We start from the raw sequence: 20,854 nt of genomic DNA, 5'->3' as shown, positions 1-20,854 counted from the left end.
TCGCTAAAACGACTTAAACCGAGTGGCTCATTTTCATCGCTGCGAGAGGGCATCCACACAGACATAAACACTTCCCATTCCCTTTGCTCTCGATCGTCGATTTTCTGCAGGACGTGACAGATTTCCACGGCACGTCAATTTTGGCCGAAAATGTTATCTCAGCGACGAAGCCCAGGAACATCCTCAAAACAACTGACGATCTCAAGAGACCAGAGACCTGAACATCTCCTTTCGCTGCCCTGATGAGGTCATTCCCTTAGCGGCTGAAGCGATGCGAAAGCGTGCGGAAATCAGCCGACCCGCTTAGCCCGGGGCCGGCGACGCAGTGTGAATATTTGCGATGGCCTGGCTGGAAATCCCGCTCCAAAACCCGAGCACCCGGGGTTCTGTTTAACTTTCCCACCAGAAAAAAAGCCGTAAAACCCTGACTGCGCACCGGCCAAATGTGTGGCGCAACAGCTCGCGCACGAAAGTAGAATATTCATCGCGTGGCCGAAGCACCTGCGAGATCGTACCAAGCGCGATTGACCGCACAGGAAGTGACGCCGGTTGCATACGAATTCCACACCAACTGGTCCGCGATCGATCGCGCGGACACACCCGCGGACACGTGTGGAAAAGTTCTGAGAATTTTCGTCCCCCGGGATGGGAAATTTTCCCCCATCGCGTGGGTGTTTGTACGGCAGGAAGTGACGATCGAATCGACGGTTTTGAAATGGGCACGATGTGTGGCAACTGCGGCGCTGGGATGTGAAGGAATGCGATTTCATCCGTGATCGATCGCATAGGCTTTGGATTTTCTTCGATCGCTTCTCGGTGGGCTGTTCGAGGCGCACATGAGTTATGTGGATTCGTCCAGTTTGCGGTGTCATTGCACCCATCGAAAATGGCGTCCGACTGGGAAATCACCATAAGCGCGTCTTTATTATTCCACGAACGGAAACCGAATCTCATAATACGCGCGCGTATGCAAATTGGGCGATGTTACGAACGTTCGGTGGTGGTTTCAGTCGATGCTGGGCTCCTTTAGGACCAGGCTCAGTAGGTTCTAAGGTGAAATAGGTCTGCTTTTTCTCGGCCACCCCTGAGACGAAGTATAATTAACGAAACCAATCATGTATCGAGCTGACGAGGGAAAATATATCACTCGACCAAACAGCGCTGTCGGTTCTCTAAAATTGCACCTTACGACGATGAGCAACGATGGTTCGTTCCTAAATCCTTTTCGTTCCGTTCGCTCGTTTGGTCATTTAAATCAATAAACCATACCCACGATGGCAACACCGGTGATCGATTCGCTGGAAAGTGTGACAAGCGCACGCGGTCGACGGCAGCAGGCAGCGTAAAAAAAGCATAAAGAATTGACTCCTCGGTTGGCCGGCACGAGCTCGGAATATGAAATGGCCAAACGCGGTAGAACGGACATCGAAATCGCATAAGTTCTGCGCATACCAATCGACGTTCGGTGGGGAAGATATGAATAAATTTCTTCACCGAGCGTCTTGCCCGTGCACCCGTGCCGGCCAATTAGACGGGTTAATATGCCGGTGGAACGAGAAAAACTCCACACCAAGTCCGCGACCAGGAACGGGACACGTCACGTGAGGACGAACAAGTCTCCCGGACACGGTCAATCCGTTTGTGCGGTCAGTGGAAGGGTTCTAAACGGGCGCGAGCTCTCCCTCCCTGGATCGGGTCGATCGGGTGACCGTAATGCAATTTCAAACATTTAATTTACAAGTCGAACGTGAGCGGAATCGATGCCCGGCCATCGATCGATCGATTCCGGTAGCGCCGAACGGATTGCACCACGCGATGGAGGCGCGATCCGATCGGGCCACGGTGAAATGGAATAACAATAGAACTGCAGTTCGACGGGTTTATGGCACACTGGCATGCGGAAAGCGGTCTCGCAATCGAACCCCGGATCTGTGAACTAGAAAATCAATTAATCTTCCTTCGATTACGTGCGCATCTGCGGAGGTTGGGTTAATAGAATAGAATAAAAAGTAGCGTGGCGAGAATGCGCACTAACCGGCTCGAGCTCTTGCAGGCCCTTCCAAAAGGCTTCTTTGTGAGGCTGACCAGCGGAATCGACTTTTCTTCCATTACAACACCAGATTACGGCTCCACGGTGGCGGCGTTTTGAGCTCCCGGGGTACTTTAAGCCCTTTCGTGCAGCCGAGTGGAGGTTAATCAACTTTTACTGACTAACGCTGTAGGACGAGGAAGCGAAGCATATTTTATTGGAGCCCTAATCGCGGCCTCCAGCTCCAATTGGACACACATACACGCCTAGCTGGGTGGAAAATGAACGAAAAGTCATCATCACCTGTGAAGACACCCAGGACCTGCCCAGTGCAGGGCTCGCAAGAAGATGCTGCAGTTGAGAACGATTCGATCCCGAATCCGATCGCCGGTGCACAGAAAGTCGACGGAAGCCAAGACTAGAACGAATGAGATCGGAGTTGGAGCGACCTGACGCCCCGGAGGGACGACCGGCTCGCCTTAGACTAAACAGGAACAAACACGGGACCAATTGGGCCCTTCGGACTCGAGGGGGCAGACTGGCTAGGCGGGAGACGGAAAGGAAACGAGATCACAAAAGCGAAACGAAACAAAACGAAACGCAATATTAACGCCCGGCTCCAACCGGCCGCGGTCACCATCCGTACGCAATGGCCGCATCTCATGCCCGCGGAACACATGCTACAATTTATCAATTTTCATCATACAGCGCTGACGGACGGCGTCTGGTGGGTGAAGGAATCGTGAGGAGTTCGCAGGGGACGCGACACGAGCTGTGGAAGTTCATCTCTCTTCGCTCTATTCGATTCTGGGCCAGAGTTATGCTGTCTCCAATGGAGGTCTCGAGCGGAAGGAGAAGATCGGTGAGCTAAAACATGTGTGTTAATCTGAAGGATAGTATGTTCTCGATCGGGGAATTGCAATGTTAAGTTACATTATAGATCATGGGACAAATTTACTATGTTCTAGTTATCAAAATACATATTAATACATATTGTTATTGTTATTCATTTAAGAACGGCCTGGCCGTACTTAGATTTGAATAATTTTTTGTAAGCTGAAAGGCATTTCCTCCCAACAGCCGCAAATAGCCTTATCCCGGGCTGACTCGGTTAATAATAATCCATATACATAAATACATATTTATATGCTTCCCTGCGATTGATGGACTATACGTGTTAGATTTTCATTTCTGTGCATGATTCCATGCGTGGCGGAAAACATGATTTGCAGCGCCCTCTATGTTTGAATGTGCGAAGCGTGAGTGCTCAAAGTTTGGGGAAAGTTTCAATGCACACGGCAAAGCTTTTCAGTGATATTTTAAAAAAGATTTATAAAATAGTACAAATTAATTTTTAACCTTAACTAGTTACACAAATTTCCTTAGTATTTATCAACTTCGCGGTCAATGTAAATTAAAAACAATCAAGAAACACTTAGAGTAACAATTTTCGGCGTAACACCTCATTCACCTGTTTGCTCAACATTTTTTCATGATATATAGATCGTTAAAATTGTAAACATTTTTTATTCATTACATTCATTTTGCTTTATACAAGCGGTTGATTATACTATAGCCATAAAAAATGGGCTGTACGTGTTGTAGTCACCATTTTGAGTGGGAGAAGCCAATGGATGTTATTTTGGCACACAAATCATGATTGTTCATGTGGTTTCCGATTGTGGTGAAGCAGATCGCGCTTGGACGAGAGCCGCATCAAGGAAGTGATTTTGGTGCGTGGAAAATTGACGACCTGTCTAAAACATCTTGTTTTTCATCCCCTCTATGTTTCTATCAGGCGAACGATCTCGAGCTTTTTGTATGTGGGACAACCATGCAAAAAAAAGTAGCTATTTTTAGTTCACTATGAGCGATAAAAAAGCGTTTTGTAGTGCTTTACACGCTACCACGATGCCAGTGTAGGTGGTTGAAGCAGGGAAGGAAATTGTCAATACAAACGTTGCCATTCACAGCCAGCTTGTTAATGATAACGATAAAGTCCCATTCTTCTTCATGGCGATACAATATATTCTTTTTATTTTCTTCATGACACGAAACTAACTTAATTATTATTCTACAATATCGTATTCTAGAGGAACATTATTACATCTGGATTTTCAATTTAGTGGAGCACTTTTACAATTGTACCAGACTGAAACGCATCAGTCAAGGCATGGTTGTTCTCACAACATCACGTATCACATCGATACTACTTCTACGAAACGCACAATTCTTATCTAATCACTCACAGTGAGGGCTCGCCTAAATGTTGAGCGGGACTAAATTCATCCAGAAACCGTATTTGGCGTTTAGACCGGCTGATGTTTCGTCGAGCTCGATAGGGATGGTCAGTTTCGAGCCTGGCTCGAATCGGAAATTGGACAGCATGTAGAACAGAAAGCATTTGGCTTGCATCAACGCCAATCGGGATCCAATACAGTTCCGTAGGCCTGTTCCAAATGGCACAAACGCGTCCGAGTTTATTTTGCTGGAGTCCGTGAAACGATCTGGATCGAACTGCAGAGGATCGGGGAAGAACTTTTCGTCCAGATGGAAGGACTTCAGGGGGATTGAAATGTTCATCCCTCGCTCGATGGTGATCCGAGTGCCGTCGGTATTAGTGAAGGTGTAATCTTTGGTGCACCGGCGATTTGTGAGACCAAATGGCGCCCAACGCCGCAACGTTTCTGACACAACCATGTCCATGTATTTCATTTTCTGCAGGACCTCATAGGTCGGTGTAATGCCATCTATTAGCTCATCGCGTACATTGTCGATCTCGGCTCTTAGACGGGCTTGAATCCCGGGATTAACAGCCAACTCGTAGCTAGCGAAACAGAGCAACGTGGTCGTAGTTTCGATACCTCCAAAGAAGAACGAAGCTGCAGCTGCCGTGATGTCGATATCTTGCCATTCCAACCTCTTTTCGAGTCCATTTTTCTGCGCGAAAGTGTGCGTTTTAGCAGTGGAAAACCCTGCACTTTGAAGCGCATCATCCTCGACCTCGAGCTCGGAGTTCAGCTCGTTCTTGCGTGCCTGTAACAGGAGATGAATGAAGTCCGGCCTGTTGATATTGTGCTGCTCGCGGTGGCGAATGTTCGTCGACACCGCTTCCAGATAGAACTCGTTCACATCCTTGTACAAGATGCCTAGCCGAAATAACCTAAGCATGCCCGGCAGAATGGTCGACATCAGCAGTTTAAGCCCCGTAAGTCCGTCCACCTTCGCCAGTCGCTTGCCTTTATGGAAGAATTCGTTGTCACGATCTGTCAGCGAGTCCACCTCGACTCCAAACGAAATCGACGTCATCGCATCATTGCCTAATCGTGAGTACAAATCACGCAGTTCCATCGTGAAAGGCTTTCGGCGAGCATACAGCACCAAGCGCTGCATGGCATCACCTGCACTCTTGGAGAGTAGTCCGAACATATTCTTCATCTTACTACCGGTGAATGCTGGACTCAGCCCAGACCGGTGATGATGCCAGGTTGCTCCGTTGGTGAAGAAAAGCGATCGTGCTAGCAGAGGATCGTTCTCGATCGTTATCTCCGAGACGTGGTCGGTGAAGTGATCGAAATCTTTGATGGCCATCTGCTTGTACAGGACAGGATCGTGGACCAGATACGCCGGAGTCCTTAAGATGAAAGCACCCGAGATGCGCGTGTTTGGGAACAAGTAATAACCCTCAGAGGCGACATCGGTGGCGTGCTTTTCCTGTGAGAAAAACGACCACACCTGACCGAAGAATGGCACGGGTTTCACGAAAGGGATGTTTCGCTTCTCGAAGTAGTCGTACGTGGACGTACTCCAGCGGTAGATCAGATAGAGCACCACAGGCAACGCCCAGAAGAGGAACATTTTGACCTAGACCTAGCTCCAACCGAGGCAAACGACACAAACCGCGCTCGCGACCGAAACGCGCCCACTCGCACCAACAACACAATCGCGACTTGATCTTCGCGAGCTAACAGCCCGATGCTGCTCTCGCATCTCGACACCACTACACAGCAACACCGTGACACTCGAGCGGTTGGATTGATCGAATCGACCAACGAAAAGTAAATTTAAACGCCCGTTCGAGCGAAGTGTAAGTGGACCTGCACGCAATCGAGCGCTATCTGCGACGCGAACGATAGTGCAGTTGGTCTAGCTGGAAGTGATCATGTTTCTCAGCGAGAACGGTTTGGCTTGTGCTAGGAAACGTGCTGCAAGCTGGAACGCAAGCTTTTCCGTTTGAGGTGTTGAATTTATTTTCCGCACTAGATTGCTCGTCGAAAGCAGGCTAGGGGGATTCATGGCCCTTGATAACAGCTCCTGACCTTATAGGAGAGAAACATATGATCGCCGCGGCAATAACCACGACGGTGTGTTATGTAATCAGTAGAAGATATGGCGTGTGTAAGTGAGAGAAGCTGAAATTTCATAGATAACATAGATAGCAAACGACAATGTTTGGGGGCGCTATGAGAATGTTTGGCAATCGTTAGTGCTCAGGGTTGTATTTGAATTTCAACCATTCATTTGTTTGCTAACCAGCGATCGGCAGACAGTGAGGCTTAAAATTAGGCACACTATAGCTTTTGTTTTCGAAATAAAATAAGTATGACCAATGTAACGCATCTTTGTAGCGTTTATTATACCTCCGTTGACTTAGATATTGATTCCATAGCGAGAATCACCTCGCTATGGTGTGCTAGCTAATCCAAAACACAAACCCCCGAAAAAACGTCCCATTGTATGAAGACTGCTTCCAACGGGAAATCCCACAGTGCACGCAATCGTATTGCAGTATATCCTAAATAAAACATAAAACATAACGTAGCTTTAAGCAACGACAAGAGATTATCCGTGATGCGATTCATCCTCGCTCTAATCTAATTCTGCTTCTGGAGGTAACCGTACGAGTTGGCAACTGAAACGGAAAGCAAAACAGGGCACAATCAACTACTTTAGTTCGATATCAAACTGTGAAATGTCTTACGCTCGAATTCCTTGTGGTAAAGCTCAAACAATTCTCCTAACAGTTGGCCATCGGTTTCGAGGCACTCGAGCGTTCCTCCGTACTTCGGGCGCAGGCATTTGGCATCGACGTGCGACATCAATGAACTCCAATCCTTCTGGTGGAAGAATAGCTAAACGTAGGAAAAACCGAGTGTTAGCTAGAGAATACGGCTCAGGCACAACAGCATCGCATGCTCACCCGTTTGCGCAGCTTTTCCGTGAGGAACGGCTTGAAAATGGAGAACAGCATGTTGAACAGGTACGAGTTGTTCACGATGTGTACCGACTTAAGTCGCATGGCGGTACACTGCTGGATCCAGTCCAGTGCCATCGCAGCGAATCTGGGTGTAAATTGCATGATCTGTGACAGCGACAAGCCTTCCATGTCTAGGATGACAATGGCTCCGTTCAGCTGCGTATTTGGTTCGTACATTCCCGCCTCTAACGCGACCTGAACCGCTCGAAACAGGTCGGTGAGTGACACCTTAGCGGGTTTCCATTTTTCTGCAAAGAAAGGAAAAAAAACGGATGCAATTTCTGATAAGCGACATATGAGATAAAAAATTGTCTGAAATTGCAAGACTCAACAAAAGATAGCGCAATGCTTGAGTTGTGGTCTTCGTTGCTTTATTTCATCAATCTTGGAGACAGCATTTCGGTAGTTGATCAGAAATACAATTAAAAGGCGGTTGGTTTCAGTGAAATATTATTATACATCCACACACATGCATCAATCCACACAATGTTCCAATTCACAGCGGAAATCGGTTATCACGGGACTGCTATCTTATCGCGATAGCTGCGATGGAGCTTATGTTCCTCGAGGAGTTAAATTCATCCAAAATCCGCGCTTGGAGTTCAGACCCGCTGTCTTTTTGTCGATTTCAATGGGGATGGTCAGTTTCGTGTTTGGCTCGATGATGAAATTCGACAGCATATTGAACAGGATGCATTTCGCCTGCATCAACGCCAATCGGGATCCAATGCAGTTCCGCAGGCCCGTTCCAAACGGCACGAAGGCATCCGAGTTGATTTTGCTGGAGTCCTCAAAGCGTTCCGGATAGAACCGCAGAGGATCCGGGAAAAACTTCTCATCCAGATGGAAGGACTTCAGGGGAATCGAAATGTTCATTCCACGCTCGATGGTGATCCGAGTTCCATCGGTGTTGGTGAAGGTGTAGTCCTTAGTGCATTTGCGATTGGTAAGCCCAAGAGGAGTCCATCGACGGAGTGTCTCTGATACGACCATGTCCATGTACTTCATTTTTTGCAAGACCTCATAAGTTGGGGTTTTTCCATCGGGCAAACTCTCGCGAGTCTCATCAATTTCCGTCCGTAGCCGGTCCTGGATCTCGGGGTTAACGGCCAACTCGTAGCTGGCGAAACAGAGCAACGTGGTTGTGGTTTCAATGCCGCCAAAGAAGAACGAAGCGGATGCTCCTGTAATGTCGACGTCATCCCAGGTCAACTTATCACCCTCCTTTTGTTCGACTGCATGGGTCTCAGCAGTGGAAAAACCAGCGTCTTGGAGTGCTTCATCGTCGTGTTTTTCTGAGCTGAGGATGTTTTTGCGTGCCTGCAGCAAGAGATGGATAAAGTCTGGTCTCGTTGTGTTTGTGGTCTCTCGATAGCGAATGTTTTTCGACACTGCTTCCAGATAGAATTCGTTCACATCCTTGTACATGAGACCGATGTTAAGCCGTTTAAACACTTCCGGTAGGATGGCGGATAAAAGAAACTTCAATCCTGGTATACCATCCACTTTTGCTAGGCGCTTGCCCTGAACAAAGAACTCGTTGTCACGGTCGGTTAGCGAGTCCACCTCGACTCCAAACGAAATCGACGTCATAAGGTCATTGCCAAGTCGCGAGTACAGATCCCGCAGTTCCATTGTAAAATTCTTTCCACCATAATGGGCATTTAGTCGCTGCATGGCATCACTGGCACTCTTGGAAAGTAATACGAACATACTACGCATCTTGCTACCAGTGAATGCTGGACTCAGACCCGACCGATGCTGACGCCAGTGTGATCCGTTGGTGAAGAAAAGCGAACGCGCCAGTAGAGGATCGTTTTCCACAGATATGTCCGTCACGTGATCGGTAAAGTGGTCGAAGTCCTTGATGGCCATCTGCTTGTACAGGGCAGGATCGTGCACCACGTATCCTGGAGTTCTCAAGCTGAACACACCCGAGATGCGCGAGTTCGGAAACTGATAGTATCCTTCAGAGGCGATATCGACAGCATGTTTATCCTGCGTGAAGAATGACCACACTTGACCCAAAAATGGCACAGGTTTAACGAAGGGGATGTTTCGCTTCTCGAAGTAATCGTAAGTCGCAACACCCCATCGATAAAAGAGGTACAATGCTACGGGCAACGCCCAGAGGAGAAACATTTTGTTTGTTCAACGCGTCTACAAAACTTGAAGCTCGTTGTTCTGTCTTCACCAAGGCGTAAGGAACTAAATCGAAATCGCGTTGTAAACCCGTAGTATAGTACCGAAAAATTACCACCACATCTTCAGTGGTGCTTGGCACAAAACCAATCATATTTGAAAAATTCCACCACCACCGGCAAGTACTAATTAAGGGGGATTTGTTGTGATGACTCGTAAAAAATAGCTTGCATGATTTGCACATTCAAGTTCAAACGTTCAATCTAATGCCGCTTGTGGTATGTGTGACACGCTTGTGAAATAGAATGGTACAGTGCAGTCCAAATTAAGCTTCTGGGATGTAAAATTGAGCTAGTAAAAATATAGAGGTGTTCTTACCTACATTCCAATTTTGCCGTGCTTCGTTCGATGAAGAGGCGTTCATATCTTAACCAAGCATGGCGTTTACGCAATACATGGATAAGAGATCATCTCTACAAAATAAACACGCAGCTATGCAAACAATTGGATTTCATTATCATCTTGTGATTTTCTCATGCATGAGCACACATCACTGGGGATTTTTTCCTCCGCAATTGACGCGTGAGACGCGTGGGAGATACATGGGAGCATCGAACTAGCTTTCCAAAGCGAGCAGCAAATCACTCTCGTACACTCTGACGCACCAGCGCTCGATTGTAGGAAAGGTTCGTCGCTTGTGGATTAGTGAAGTTCTTTGAATGGATAATCGCGCGCGTCTCCATCTAACGAGTTGCGAGCGATTTTTTCACATTTACTGGTTGCTTTTGCGCTTTGTTACTTACTTCCGCACTCGAGGACGAGAATACGCGATCCATGCTGATCGCGAAGTGGTAGAAAATGGACCAATCCCTCAGCGTATACATGCTTTACCGATGATGGGTACAGTTCATCGCACAGGTCGGGGTGTTTGTTCCGGAAGCGGTAGTAGCGTTGAATCTGAAACCAAACAAAGCATCGCAGTTGTAAGCGTCGATCGTTGGTAGCATTGGGATTAATCTTTCCTCACCAATTCAAACGCACTTTTTGCGTAGTACTTGCAGGGCCGCAGGAACTTGATCATGAAGGCATCATTATCCATCGGGACGTATAGAGACTTTTCCTCTGAAATGGTGTACAAATGGGGGAGAAGTCCAGTGTGAAAGAAACGTGGATATTATTATAGGGAAGGGTAATTACTAGTGACTCGGAACCAAACCCTCGCAATAGTGCTGGATCGAAGTCCAGCGACGTGTCAGCATTTAATTAGTTACCACTTGACTCAGGTGATCTACTTCCCCCGCATTCTGTCTCAGGCTCGGTCTATGTCAAGTGCACGTGTCGCGGCAGAGGTTAGCAATTTTGCAACCCAGTAGCTGTCATTAGAACACGCCGTGAGAGAGTCTCCTTGACGAGTGCTAGAACGCTGGCTTAAACCCGAACGTGCATGTGTGCCGGTCCTGTGGAGGTCAACTGGCGCTTAAAGGTATGCCGATCTACGTCATGCTAAGCTGCGATTGTAGACTCTAGATCACACAGGTCAACGGTGCTAATAATTGATTATGAAAATCGAGCTGATGTCGCCTCTGTGATTTGCCATCAGTTTCCTTTCTACGACGGGATAAGTAGTCGCATATCAAGGCATTGCGACACCGGTTTTACAAGAACGACTTCTTTGACCCCCGCACGCTCTGTACGCGGCTAGTTCATCAACCATTTTGCCTTTAACGATCGTTAAGCTAATCATTGAGATTCTCAGGAACAGCGTGCTACGAAATGGCGCACTATACACGCCATCGAAGCGAAGTTCAAAAACAGCCTCGTTTTAACGAAGCGTCTGATTCAAACTAAACTAGTTGCTGAAACCGCGCAAAACGTCTCCAGCTATTTACGGGTTAGTAAATCTCGTGTGCCATCAATCACACGCCGTATAGAAGGTGAGCCACGATTATTGTTTTACTGTGATGAGAGAAAAAAGCTGCAACTCACGCAGTTGTTGTTTTCGGAGCGTCACAAACTTCATTACACCCCGCAACCATCACAACTCCTCGTCCCTTCGCAAATGGAGAATCTCACTTTAACACACGCCATCCAGACTGCTCGTGACCCACCAACGAGCCTCTCAGAATTGGTTAAAACAGCAGATTGCTCGAACGCGAGACCGATTGTTCGCAGAAGAAAGGTGCTGTGAGCCTACGGAAGCATGAGATGCAGAAATCGATCGGATCGTGTGCGTCATTCGATAGTATCAACAACCGGCGTCCTTTCGCTGACCTTGACGGACGCGATCGTCGAACTGATCGAGCAGGGATGGGCGGATGAATTTTGGAGTATCTAAGCTGTAACTAAAACTCGCGAACCAGTGTCGATGCCCTTTGATGTTGCGGCCATCAGGTGTTGCATTTCCGGCCGCACGCAAGGGTCACACTTAGAGACGCGATTTGTGCCGATTTTACAGCAGCATTGCGTTAGACATTTTGTCGTCTGCCTTGAGTGATGAAGCAAGCGGCATCGTTTGCGGCAAGTTGGTTTCAGAACTGGTATGATCCTAATGACTAATTACACCACCACTGCGGCCAGACGAGTTGCTCAAGTTCAAGTTCGAACTCGAGTACTTAACGTGAGCTGTACGATTTATGACTTGTTTATTGATTTATTTCTTCGCCATAGGTTGGATGCAATTGGTTTGGGTTGTTTGTTTCGCGAGTGAAAGGGAACTGTTCATCGAATAGGATATTTTTGGTGGATAGTTAAAACTCGATTAGATCGTTATGCTATTTTTCTCTTCCCTGTTTCACGACAACTTTCATTTTCTCTCGCAAGGTTGAGCCCAAAGGCCTGGTAGCCTATTTAACAACTGGTTTTTGTCAAACATCAATGCAAAATTTCAACCTGATACCCTACCACAATCAATCAAAATGTTATGAGTAATGTCAGTTTTGTAATTGTTAGCTAATTTATTCACCAACATTTGAAACTGTTTTCTTATGACGCAATGCTATACTATCGCCCGACAGAGAACGAAGAAGCGCGAATTATCTAGTGAATTTCCACCGATAAATATTAACTCCAAATTCTCAAGTTCACAAAAGTTCTCCTTCATTCAGTGGTTATCTGCTAAAGAACAGTTTCCGGCCGTGGACGTGTCTCAACCCGTTAAACCGTTAAAATGCGAAGAAATTGGTCAACGAGCTGGGTTCCGAAATGTTGTCAAACAAGTTTGGCTGCCGAACCCATGGGTGGGGAATTCTAGCGTCTACGCGAATCGTTGATCGAGCCCAGCGAACGACTATCCCGCAGTGTAAATCATTCTCTAAACAGTGACACAGCGGTAAGAACAGCCCAGATCGACCATGATTTGGGTTTTCACCGGCTCCTTCGTCTGCATGGGTTAAATCGACACTATTTCAATATCACGGATCTACTATTACGACGTTTACCTATTTATTGTGGGTGGCATCCACCCGATCGTTTAATTTATGGTGTTCCAGCTGGCCGCTGAAACGCATTCTGATCACGCACGCACGATATCGCGCTACGACAGTTCCACGTACGTACCTTCTAGCAGGGCGCGTAACTCCTGCAACGACTTCTCAACCACGTCCGGCGTCTCGCGAAGCTCGCGGGCGGCCTTTTCCTTCGCCTTGGCATCGGTGTACTCGTCACCTTCGAGTGCGATCCTATAGCCGTCACCAAGGTCGAGGTATGGAACTTTATTATCGTCAAACTTCAGCGCTGCCATGTTGGCTGGCTGTTGTGGGTTACAGAAAGAAGTTCACACTATCGAATGTCACCGAAATCCTCGAATGTTCAAAAAACGTGCACCTGTTGTACCACTCGTTTCTCTGTGCGCTCGATAACACGCGATCTCCACTCGACGGATACGTTCAGAACTCGCGAACTCGCGAATCGCAGGTGGAAGGCGCAGAATCCGAATGAGTCTGGCGCAAAACGAGCGAGTCTGTTTTGTTTTCTCGTGCAAAGGGTGTCAAACATGCGCCATATGGAAAAGCGCAAACATTTCCGTTTTAAAACAAAATTAATTTTCGTCCGGGTGTATTTGATATATTTGCAGAAGTTTTTTGAGTTCAGGTTTTATAAGAGCAGGGCTAGAATGATCTCCAGTGATTAAAATTGAATTTATATTAGCTAGTTCATTTGACACCCCAGCCTAGGTGAAATAACCATTCATCGACAAGTAAGCTCGACGAACAGCAAGCCTGAAGTTATGCAATTGTAGCACTTGGTTCATTGCTTGGCAAATTCTCTATAATCTATTAAGCTATAGTTGAGAACTAAAAGAGGGATGAAAATGACGATCGAGAAGAAGCAAGGGCGATGAAAATGATCACTAAAAATAAGACCATTACCTTCAACAATATTCATCCTAATGTTATCCACCGGTATCAGAACGATAAATGATAAAGGCAGTCGGTATTGGACTACTACTACGCAAACCACACATGCGTTTACAATTTAACACGCTGTAGGGCTGCCGTGAAAAATAACCGCGAAGTCAGCGAACACCGGCGGTTGCCAAGGAACGAATATGATCCTAACCGTGCTAAAGCATCGTAGCCGCGTCGTGTAAAACAGATCGCAGTGTGCCGGTTCTTATTTTCCCTTTCAAACATGTTTCCAGTCACCGTTCCTATAGCAGTGTGTGTTGTGTGGCGATTCCCGGCCATGGCAAGCCGCGAAATTCTTTTCTTTCATTTCCATTCTCATTCTGCTGTAGTGTCGGAAGGAACGCATCTCGGAGATTGCTTGCCATGGCTTTACGATTGGATGAACTGAAAGCGCCGTGTGTTGATTTTGGAAATGGTATCGAGCTTCGCTTCAACCTGGAGGAGTTCACGGTCGAGGCTGCAAAGGAAAAGGCCGCAAAAGAGCTTCGCGAAACACCGGATGTGGTCGAGGCGAGCATGAACGAGCTTCGCGAGCTGATTCGCCGTAAGTATGCAAGGTCACGAGTTCAGTGTACTTGGCGAAACTTCGCGTGGGCCGAACAGCTGATTAGTGTTTTTTTTTCCGTGACGTTGCAGAGGAAAAGCGCCTGCATGTGCCAGTGGATAATGACGCCTTTTTGAGACGCTTTCTACGCCCAAAGAAATATTATCCAACCAGTACCATGGAAATGGTAAGTTTTGGGGAAAATATTTGGACGGAACTCATGATCAAAGCTCTTTTTGCTTGCTCTACATAAGATGAAGGCGTTCTATAAAATGAAATCGAAGGACAACTTTATTCTGGATCATTTGACTACGGAATCAATCAAGCGTGCACTTGATGATCGGGTGGTGCAGATTTTGCCAAAGCGAGACCAACACGGACGGCGAATTTTGTTCATGGAAATGGGAGGTAGGCGCAATCGCTTATACCGTTTTGTGTGATTTAGTGCTTATTTTAACAAAACCTCGTGTTGAACTTTAAACAGCAAAGTGGAATTGCTCGAAAGTGCCGTCACTGGAAGTGATTCGAGCGACTAACATGCTCATGGAGGCGGTTGGCCGAGAGCCGGAAACTCAGCTAAACGGCATAGTTTTCATCATCAACTTCGACAAGCTATCGCTCTCCCACATTAGCCAGTTTCCACCTATGTTCGTGAAAAGTATCGTCGATCACGGCCAGAAGAACTCGCCCTATCGCGTCAAGGGCATACATATTGTCAACAACGCACGGATGTTTAACATTATGTTTAAAATATTCAAGCAATTCATGGGAAAAAAGTGGAGCCAACGGGTAAGTGATCCAGACGCAATGAAACGATTCAGAATGGGAGCGAGCAGGAGTCTGTCTCTGGGAGAAAGAATTAAATTAGCAATTGATTGAATATTGATTGTTTGGCGACATCCTTTAGATATTCCTTCACGGGATTGAGTTCAAGAAGCTGCACGAACACGTTGATGAAAGTCTGTTGCCCTCATTTCTGGGAGGAACTTATGAGATACCGGAGTATGATGGAGCTGTAATCGGAGAGTTGCTGGATTGTTATAAAGAACAATTTGAAGGTACGTAAGCTATAAATAAATACTATTTAATGCACTCACGCATGTACCTCTATTGTAGAAGAGGACCAGTACGGATATCTTCCTGAAGTAAAGCAATCATAACATCACATGCGAGAATGGCACGCCTGCGAGATAACTGCAATTGAAATCCCATGACTAAAATAGTTTGTTTTCTTTCAATAAAGTTTTGCATAATATTGGCATCTAAAAGCACAATTATAATAATTAAAATTTATTTTTTATTAAAAATAGCTATTAGTGAATATAAAATTCATCTTACACTTCACCTAAGTCGTTTCATCGGTGTTTGATTTTGTGTTTAGCTGTACTTAACTGTATGAATTTAGTTTGACTTCACACGCCCTATACGCTCTGTGGTTGCAACAACCTTCCTAAAACAAACCGAAGCTTTTTAACACGCAATGCTGCACGTGGCTAATGAAACGAATAAATAGACGGTCATTCTTCGTTTCACGTCACAAAGGCTCACTTTCGCGCGGTACTTGAACTTTAATTTATGCCCGTGTGAAATAATGTCTACACGAGACCGTGAACAATGCGTGGTTCCAGCTCACGTTTCAATGTCGCTGACGTATTGACTGCTTTGTATCCTACCGTTAATCCCCAAACTATGCTATATGCTCCCGCTACCACTTACATAATTGTGTGCCCAGTTCGTCAGGTGTTGGATTCGCCTGGGAAGAAGTCTTGTGGATCGAGGAGCGAACATCCGTTCAGCGTCCATTCCGGTCGCGATGCATCACCTGTCACCCTCCGGTCAAGGACACGAGCAGTCTCCGCTCCAGTATTTATTAGGCAAAAACTGAACGTGCAGGGGCACGTTCAGCGCTCACAGGGGTCCGATACGACGTCGATCACAGATTAGCCGGCGGTAGATTCGATCGCTGACTCAGCACCCGGCTGACGAGTGCTGCCATTAGTTGGAACTGCTTTCGTCGTAGCCAAACGTGTCCATGGCTGTGGTGAGGAGAGAAAAAAAGCACGCACGTGTTAGTGGCGATCTGTTGCGATCTGCTTCGAGGCGTTCGATCTTTCTCGAGACCCCAGCAGCCTCGAGACTCACCTTCGTAGTGCTTGTCGTAGAGCTGCATGAAGTCCCCAAGCAGTTGACCTTCGCACTCAGCCGCGTCAAGCGTGCCACCGTACGCCGGTGGCAGACATTTTGGGCTAATGCACTTGTTCAGCGAGCTGTAGTCTCGGTTGTGGAAGTGCATCTTGTCGCGCAGTTCCTTCGAAATGAACGGCTTGAAGATGGTGAACAGTACGTTGAACAGCATCGAGTTGTTGACGATGTGGATGCTCTTGAGCTGCAGCGGGCAGCACTTCTGGATCCATTGCAGGCTCACCATGGCGTGTTTTGGTGACGCCTGCGCAACGTGTGACATGGACAAGCCGTCGAAGTCAAAGATGATCCGTATGCCGTTCAGTTGCACCAATGGATCCATCAGCGAGGCCTCAATGTTGATGCGGAACAGGGCCACAACGTCATACATCGAGATCTTCGACGTGTTCCACTTGCCTGCAAAAGGAAGCGCGAAGGAAATAATCATTCAAAGCGTGCTTTACATAATGTGGTTGCTTGCTGAAAAGCTCCAAGGCCAGTCTGATGGTTTTGGTAAATGTGACGTGGCACCGACACCAGGAAGTGGCCGGTTATTTGTGGATGCGATTGAATCTTTCTCACGCGTGGACGCCACGCTAGTGTGACCTGCTAATGATGTGTTTGATGTATGTGCTTCGCGAACCGTGTGATTCATTCACTGCAGCAGGAAATGGTTTAATAAAAGCGAAACCATCCACACGGGCGCTATGCCAAAAATATCCCAGGTTGATGTTGATCGAATATTCTATTCCACAAGCGCAAAATCACTTAACTACGTCGGTGATTTTGCACCAACAGTAACAGGAACCATCCTGTTAATATTCAACAATCCCGATCGGCGACATGATCGATACGACGATATGATTCTACATTATTAATTGTTACGATTTGCAATCTGGGTTGCGCTTACGTACGAGAACGGTTTCCTGGACAGAAAGTGACCGGTTTCAGTGCGTCACTGATCTGATGAAAGTAATAACGCTGTACGAGCACCATTATAGCACACTCTGGAAGCACATTATGCAACGACGACATGCCGCTTCAACGGAAGACTGAAATATAGGTCAAGATCGACCCGTTGGCGATAGTGGTGCGATCATTAAAAATGTGGACGATCACGCTTCGTTCATCACAAAAAGTACGCGTAGAGTACGTACGAGCTACAATGTGGTTTAGTCTTTTTTTTTGTTCAAGCCCCATGGTTTGCTGCACCGTGATGAAGCAACATCAATCACACAGAGTGATCGCAACACAATGGAAGGGTTCGCTGCTTTCCATTGCCCTTCTGTCAGAGGAGCTTGGGTTGGGTGAACATTTGCACAAAACAGCTTCCATTTCATCAGAAAATTATAACCATCAACTGAGCACGATGAAACGAGCGCCATTGCCTTTAAACTGGGACATGATGACGGTACGAGAGGATCGAGAAGACGCACCAGACGAACCGTTGCAAAAATCAATCAGGCAGACTGAGGGGATGTAGAATTTTTGGCCTACGTTTTTATCAATCAGTCCATTTGTTTGGAGGTCGAGCGATTTCGCCGCGGTGGAATGTGTTTCATCTCTGCAAACCGGTACCAGCGACAGCCACTCTGCGCCATCTGATTAGCGCCTAAACTCAATTTGGAAACTGGTTTTTGGTGGAACCCTGAAAGTCGGTGCGACTACCCTTCGGGGAGTCGCTTGTGTCATTGAAATCGGGTCATCGCACGCCAGACCTTTGGGTGTGGGTGGTTGTTTCGGCAACGGAGCCAGTTTGTGGCTCAGGTACGTGAGTGCAATAAATGCGCCGGGCAATGCATACATCGCTGGGGTACTTACGGCCAAGCTGCGTCACGCAAATGCCGCAACCGTCGTCATCACGGAGTGGCAGGAAGTTCACCATGCCCGCGTCGTAGATATGCCGGATGTGCGATGGTTTGATACGTCCTTCGTAGTAATCCTTGCCGTAGGAGCGCTTCATCGTGTACGTGTGCCGGATGCAGTCGAATGCCTTCTGGACATCGTACGCCAGCGGCCGCAGGAACTTCAGCAGGTACTTCTCGTCATCTAGCGGTACGGTGAGCTTTTTCTCACCACGAAGCAACTCACGCAGCTGTTCTAACGAGCGAGCCTTATGTTCAGGTGTTTCTTGTAGCTCCTGTTCTGCCTTTACGACCCAGCGCGGGTCCGTGTAGTCCTCATCCTCGAGGTAGATGATGTAGCCCTGCCCGAGATCGATGTAGGGGAAATTTTTCTCGTTGTACTTGATCGACATGGTGGAGCAAGCGCGCACTACACTGCTACTAAAAAATCGACGGAATCCACACAAAAACAAGCTACTATCCCAAGGTTTGTTTCACTTTCAACCGTCGACACTAATGTGAACCAGGGACGCGTGGCACGGAGCACGCGCTTCCAAATAGGTGGGTCGGAAAATGACTGACACACTACCGCACAGCCCGATGACCTTGGGCCCGTTTGCGTCGTTTCTCGGTTTCTGGTATTTATCTTCTTTTTTTCGGAGGTCTTCTCGCTTCGAGCAGAGATACGATTGTTCACCCTACACCACGGCAGTAGACGGCTCGATCACCCGATCCCAGCCGACTGTTCACGGCCACACGCACGCACGGAAGGCGCTGTTTGAATGGAGTTGAAGTTGCACAACGGTTCGCTGTCTTGTCGAACCTCACGAGCGCACGAACGATCCTCTCTGAATGAACGCAGCGAATGAAAGAAACCACTCGATCATCTCACCATTCGCTTTATAGATTTTCATGGGAGCTATTCTATTAACGATCGTCATCGCTGTGGCGCGATCGTCGTTGTGCGATCGCCCCACGGGCGCCATCGGTATTGTGCCAGTGTTGGTGCCAAGTGCCCCATTCTGTGACCTTTTTGCTGATTCTGACCTCCCCTTCCACCCCAGGGGTTGCCTGAACCCATGTCTGCGTGTGAGTTTTATTTGTTTATTGACTGCACCATTGCCGCAAGGCTGCCGAAACGAAAGACTGCCGTGCCGACAAGCGACGAACCTTCGTAAAGGAAAGGAACGCCCGGCGCGTTTTGACCGCTCCCGGCCCGAGTTGGTGTGTTTTTCCGGCCAACTGGTTTCACTGGTTTGTGAGAGGGTGTTGGAGGGCAGTGTGCCAGCTGGGAGATGTCTGATAGGGTGGTCACAGTGCCATTGTGGTGTGCAGAATTCCGAACGTCCTTCCGCACACATCCGCGAAACAATCGCATAGGTGATAATGGCACCGGTTGAACGCTTCACTGCAGCACGGCTTTGCTGAGAAAATGTCCGGGCTCGTGCGAGTTTCCGCAGTTGAATGAATCACACTACCCTGTTGGATGTAATAAATGAACAGAAATATATTTTTACTACGTTTTTCCTTCCACAAGGTGACCAGCCAGTCGAATGGCTACAAAATCGATGAGGAAGATTTTGATTTCCATTTGATCAATTCATAGCCGCTTTTTTGGTTACGTAAACGATGAACCTTTTCGAAGATTTCCTCTCGAACACTTTATCGAATGGGGCGCCTAAGGAAGGAGGAAATCATCTCCTTCCTTGCGGATAATTTCGTTTGCATCACATAGCGCACCGACACGAGTGTCTTGTACCGAGTAATAGCTGTATGTCGGTGTCTTCTTCATATTACCCAATACTTCAAATGGTCTTTGAGCTACCGCAAAGCAGCAACAGCTGCTGTGTGCCATCGTCAACTTGGAAGGGGTTGAAATGATGATCCAAACGAACATGTGAGTCGGCTACTGGAGCCGGAAACGAGCACAACTCCACAGCGGCAACCATCAATCTCGAGCTCGCTTGTGTTGTTGTTAGGGCTCGGTGGAGTGAAGCACACGATGCAAAAAATTATTATTTCATCGTCAGTGGGGAGGATTTGTTTGCGAAAGCTACAATCGTGCCAGTGATCACGTTTTGCGTCAAGCTCATTTCAAGCGAGGTACAATCGACTAGAACACTGGATCACGGGCATGTAGGAGCTTTGACTCTGGTTTTCGGGAGCTTTTACGGTAGCGCAAATGGTATCATAAGTTTTTGTTCAGCTGGTTTGTAGGAAAAATTCGAAGAACCCTCACCATGCAATGAAGCAGTTCACTAACCAGGTTTCTCCACCCTGTCGGAGTGCCAAATTTGAACCCTCACGGTTCAGCTGTATCAACAATCTCGATTTCACTCAAAAACATACGTTATATAAGCCGCTCCGATAAGGTCCCGATAATCGTCCATTCCGTGGGGGGTTTCACACCGAGTAGCTTAATCGGAGGTACTGCAGCAGCGGGTTGCATCG

General features: G+C 47.3%; 5 protein-coding genes across 5 annotated transcripts; 1 reads left to right on the top strand and 4 right to left on the bottom strand.

Annotated features, from left to right (window-relative positions):
- Positions 1–4,059: 4,059 nt before the first annotated feature.
- Positions 4,060–5,887, bottom strand: LOC128726686 (probable cytochrome P450 9f2). Its single transcript, XM_053820506.1, has one exon. It carries the CDS (start codon positions 5,885–5,887, stop codon positions 4,292–4,294), a length of 1,596 nt encoding a protein of 531 aa, XP_053676481.1. The 3' UTR covers positions 4,060–4,291.
- Positions 5,888–6,653: 766 nt separating this feature from the next.
- LOC128725851 (alpha-tocopherol transfer protein-like) lies at positions 6,654–13,167 on the bottom strand. The gene is made up of 6 exons (XM_053819620.1): positions 12,984–13,167; positions 10,456–10,550; positions 10,232–10,385; positions 7,230–7,534; positions 7,011–7,161; positions 6,654–6,941 (listed from the first exon to the last, which is right to left on the bottom strand). The coding sequence occupies exons 1-6, from the start codon at positions 13,165–13,167 to the stop codon at positions 6,904–6,906; spliced, it is 927 nt and encodes a 308-aa protein (XP_053675595.1). The 3' UTR covers positions 6,654–6,903.
- Positions 7,722–9,428, bottom strand: LOC128725850 (cytochrome P450 9e2-like). The gene has a single exon (XM_053819619.1). It carries the CDS (start codon positions 9,426–9,428, stop codon positions 7,842–7,844), a length of 1,587 nt encoding a protein of 528 aa, XP_053675594.1. The 3' UTR covers positions 7,722–7,841.
- Positions 13,168–14,197: 1,030 nt separating the features above from the next.
- LOC128726953 (clavesin-1-like) lies at positions 14,198–15,538 on the top strand. Its single transcript, XM_053820803.1, has 6 exons — positions 14,198–14,378; positions 14,471–14,565; positions 14,633–14,786; positions 14,863–15,167; positions 15,286–15,436; positions 15,495–15,538. The coding sequence occupies exons 1-6, from the start codon at positions 14,198–14,200 to the stop codon at positions 15,536–15,538; spliced, it is 930 nt and encodes a 309-aa protein (XP_053676778.1).
- A 123-nt stretch (positions 15,539–15,661) lies between these two features.
- LOC128725749 (alpha-tocopherol transfer protein-like) lies at positions 15,662–18,816 on the bottom strand. The gene is made up of 3 exons (XM_053819516.1): positions 18,381–18,816; positions 16,521–16,976; positions 15,662–16,414 (listed from the first exon to the last, which is right to left on the bottom strand). The coding sequence occupies exons 1-3, from the start codon at positions 18,814–18,816 to the stop codon at positions 16,374–16,376; spliced, it is 933 nt and encodes a 310-aa protein (XP_053675491.1). The 3' UTR covers positions 15,662–16,373.
- Positions 18,817–20,854: the final 2,038 nt, after the last annotated feature.

The sequence above is a fragment of the Anopheles nili genome, chromosome 3 (genome assembly GCF_943737925.1).
Source record: "Anopheles nili chromosome 3, idAnoNiliSN_F5_01, whole genome shotgun sequence".
Classification (NCBI taxonomy): domain Eukaryota; kingdom Metazoa; phylum Arthropoda; class Insecta; order Diptera; family Culicidae; genus Anopheles; species Anopheles nili.
Note: the sequence above shows the minus strand (reverse complement) of the source record. Positions and strands in the feature narration are given on the sequence as shown.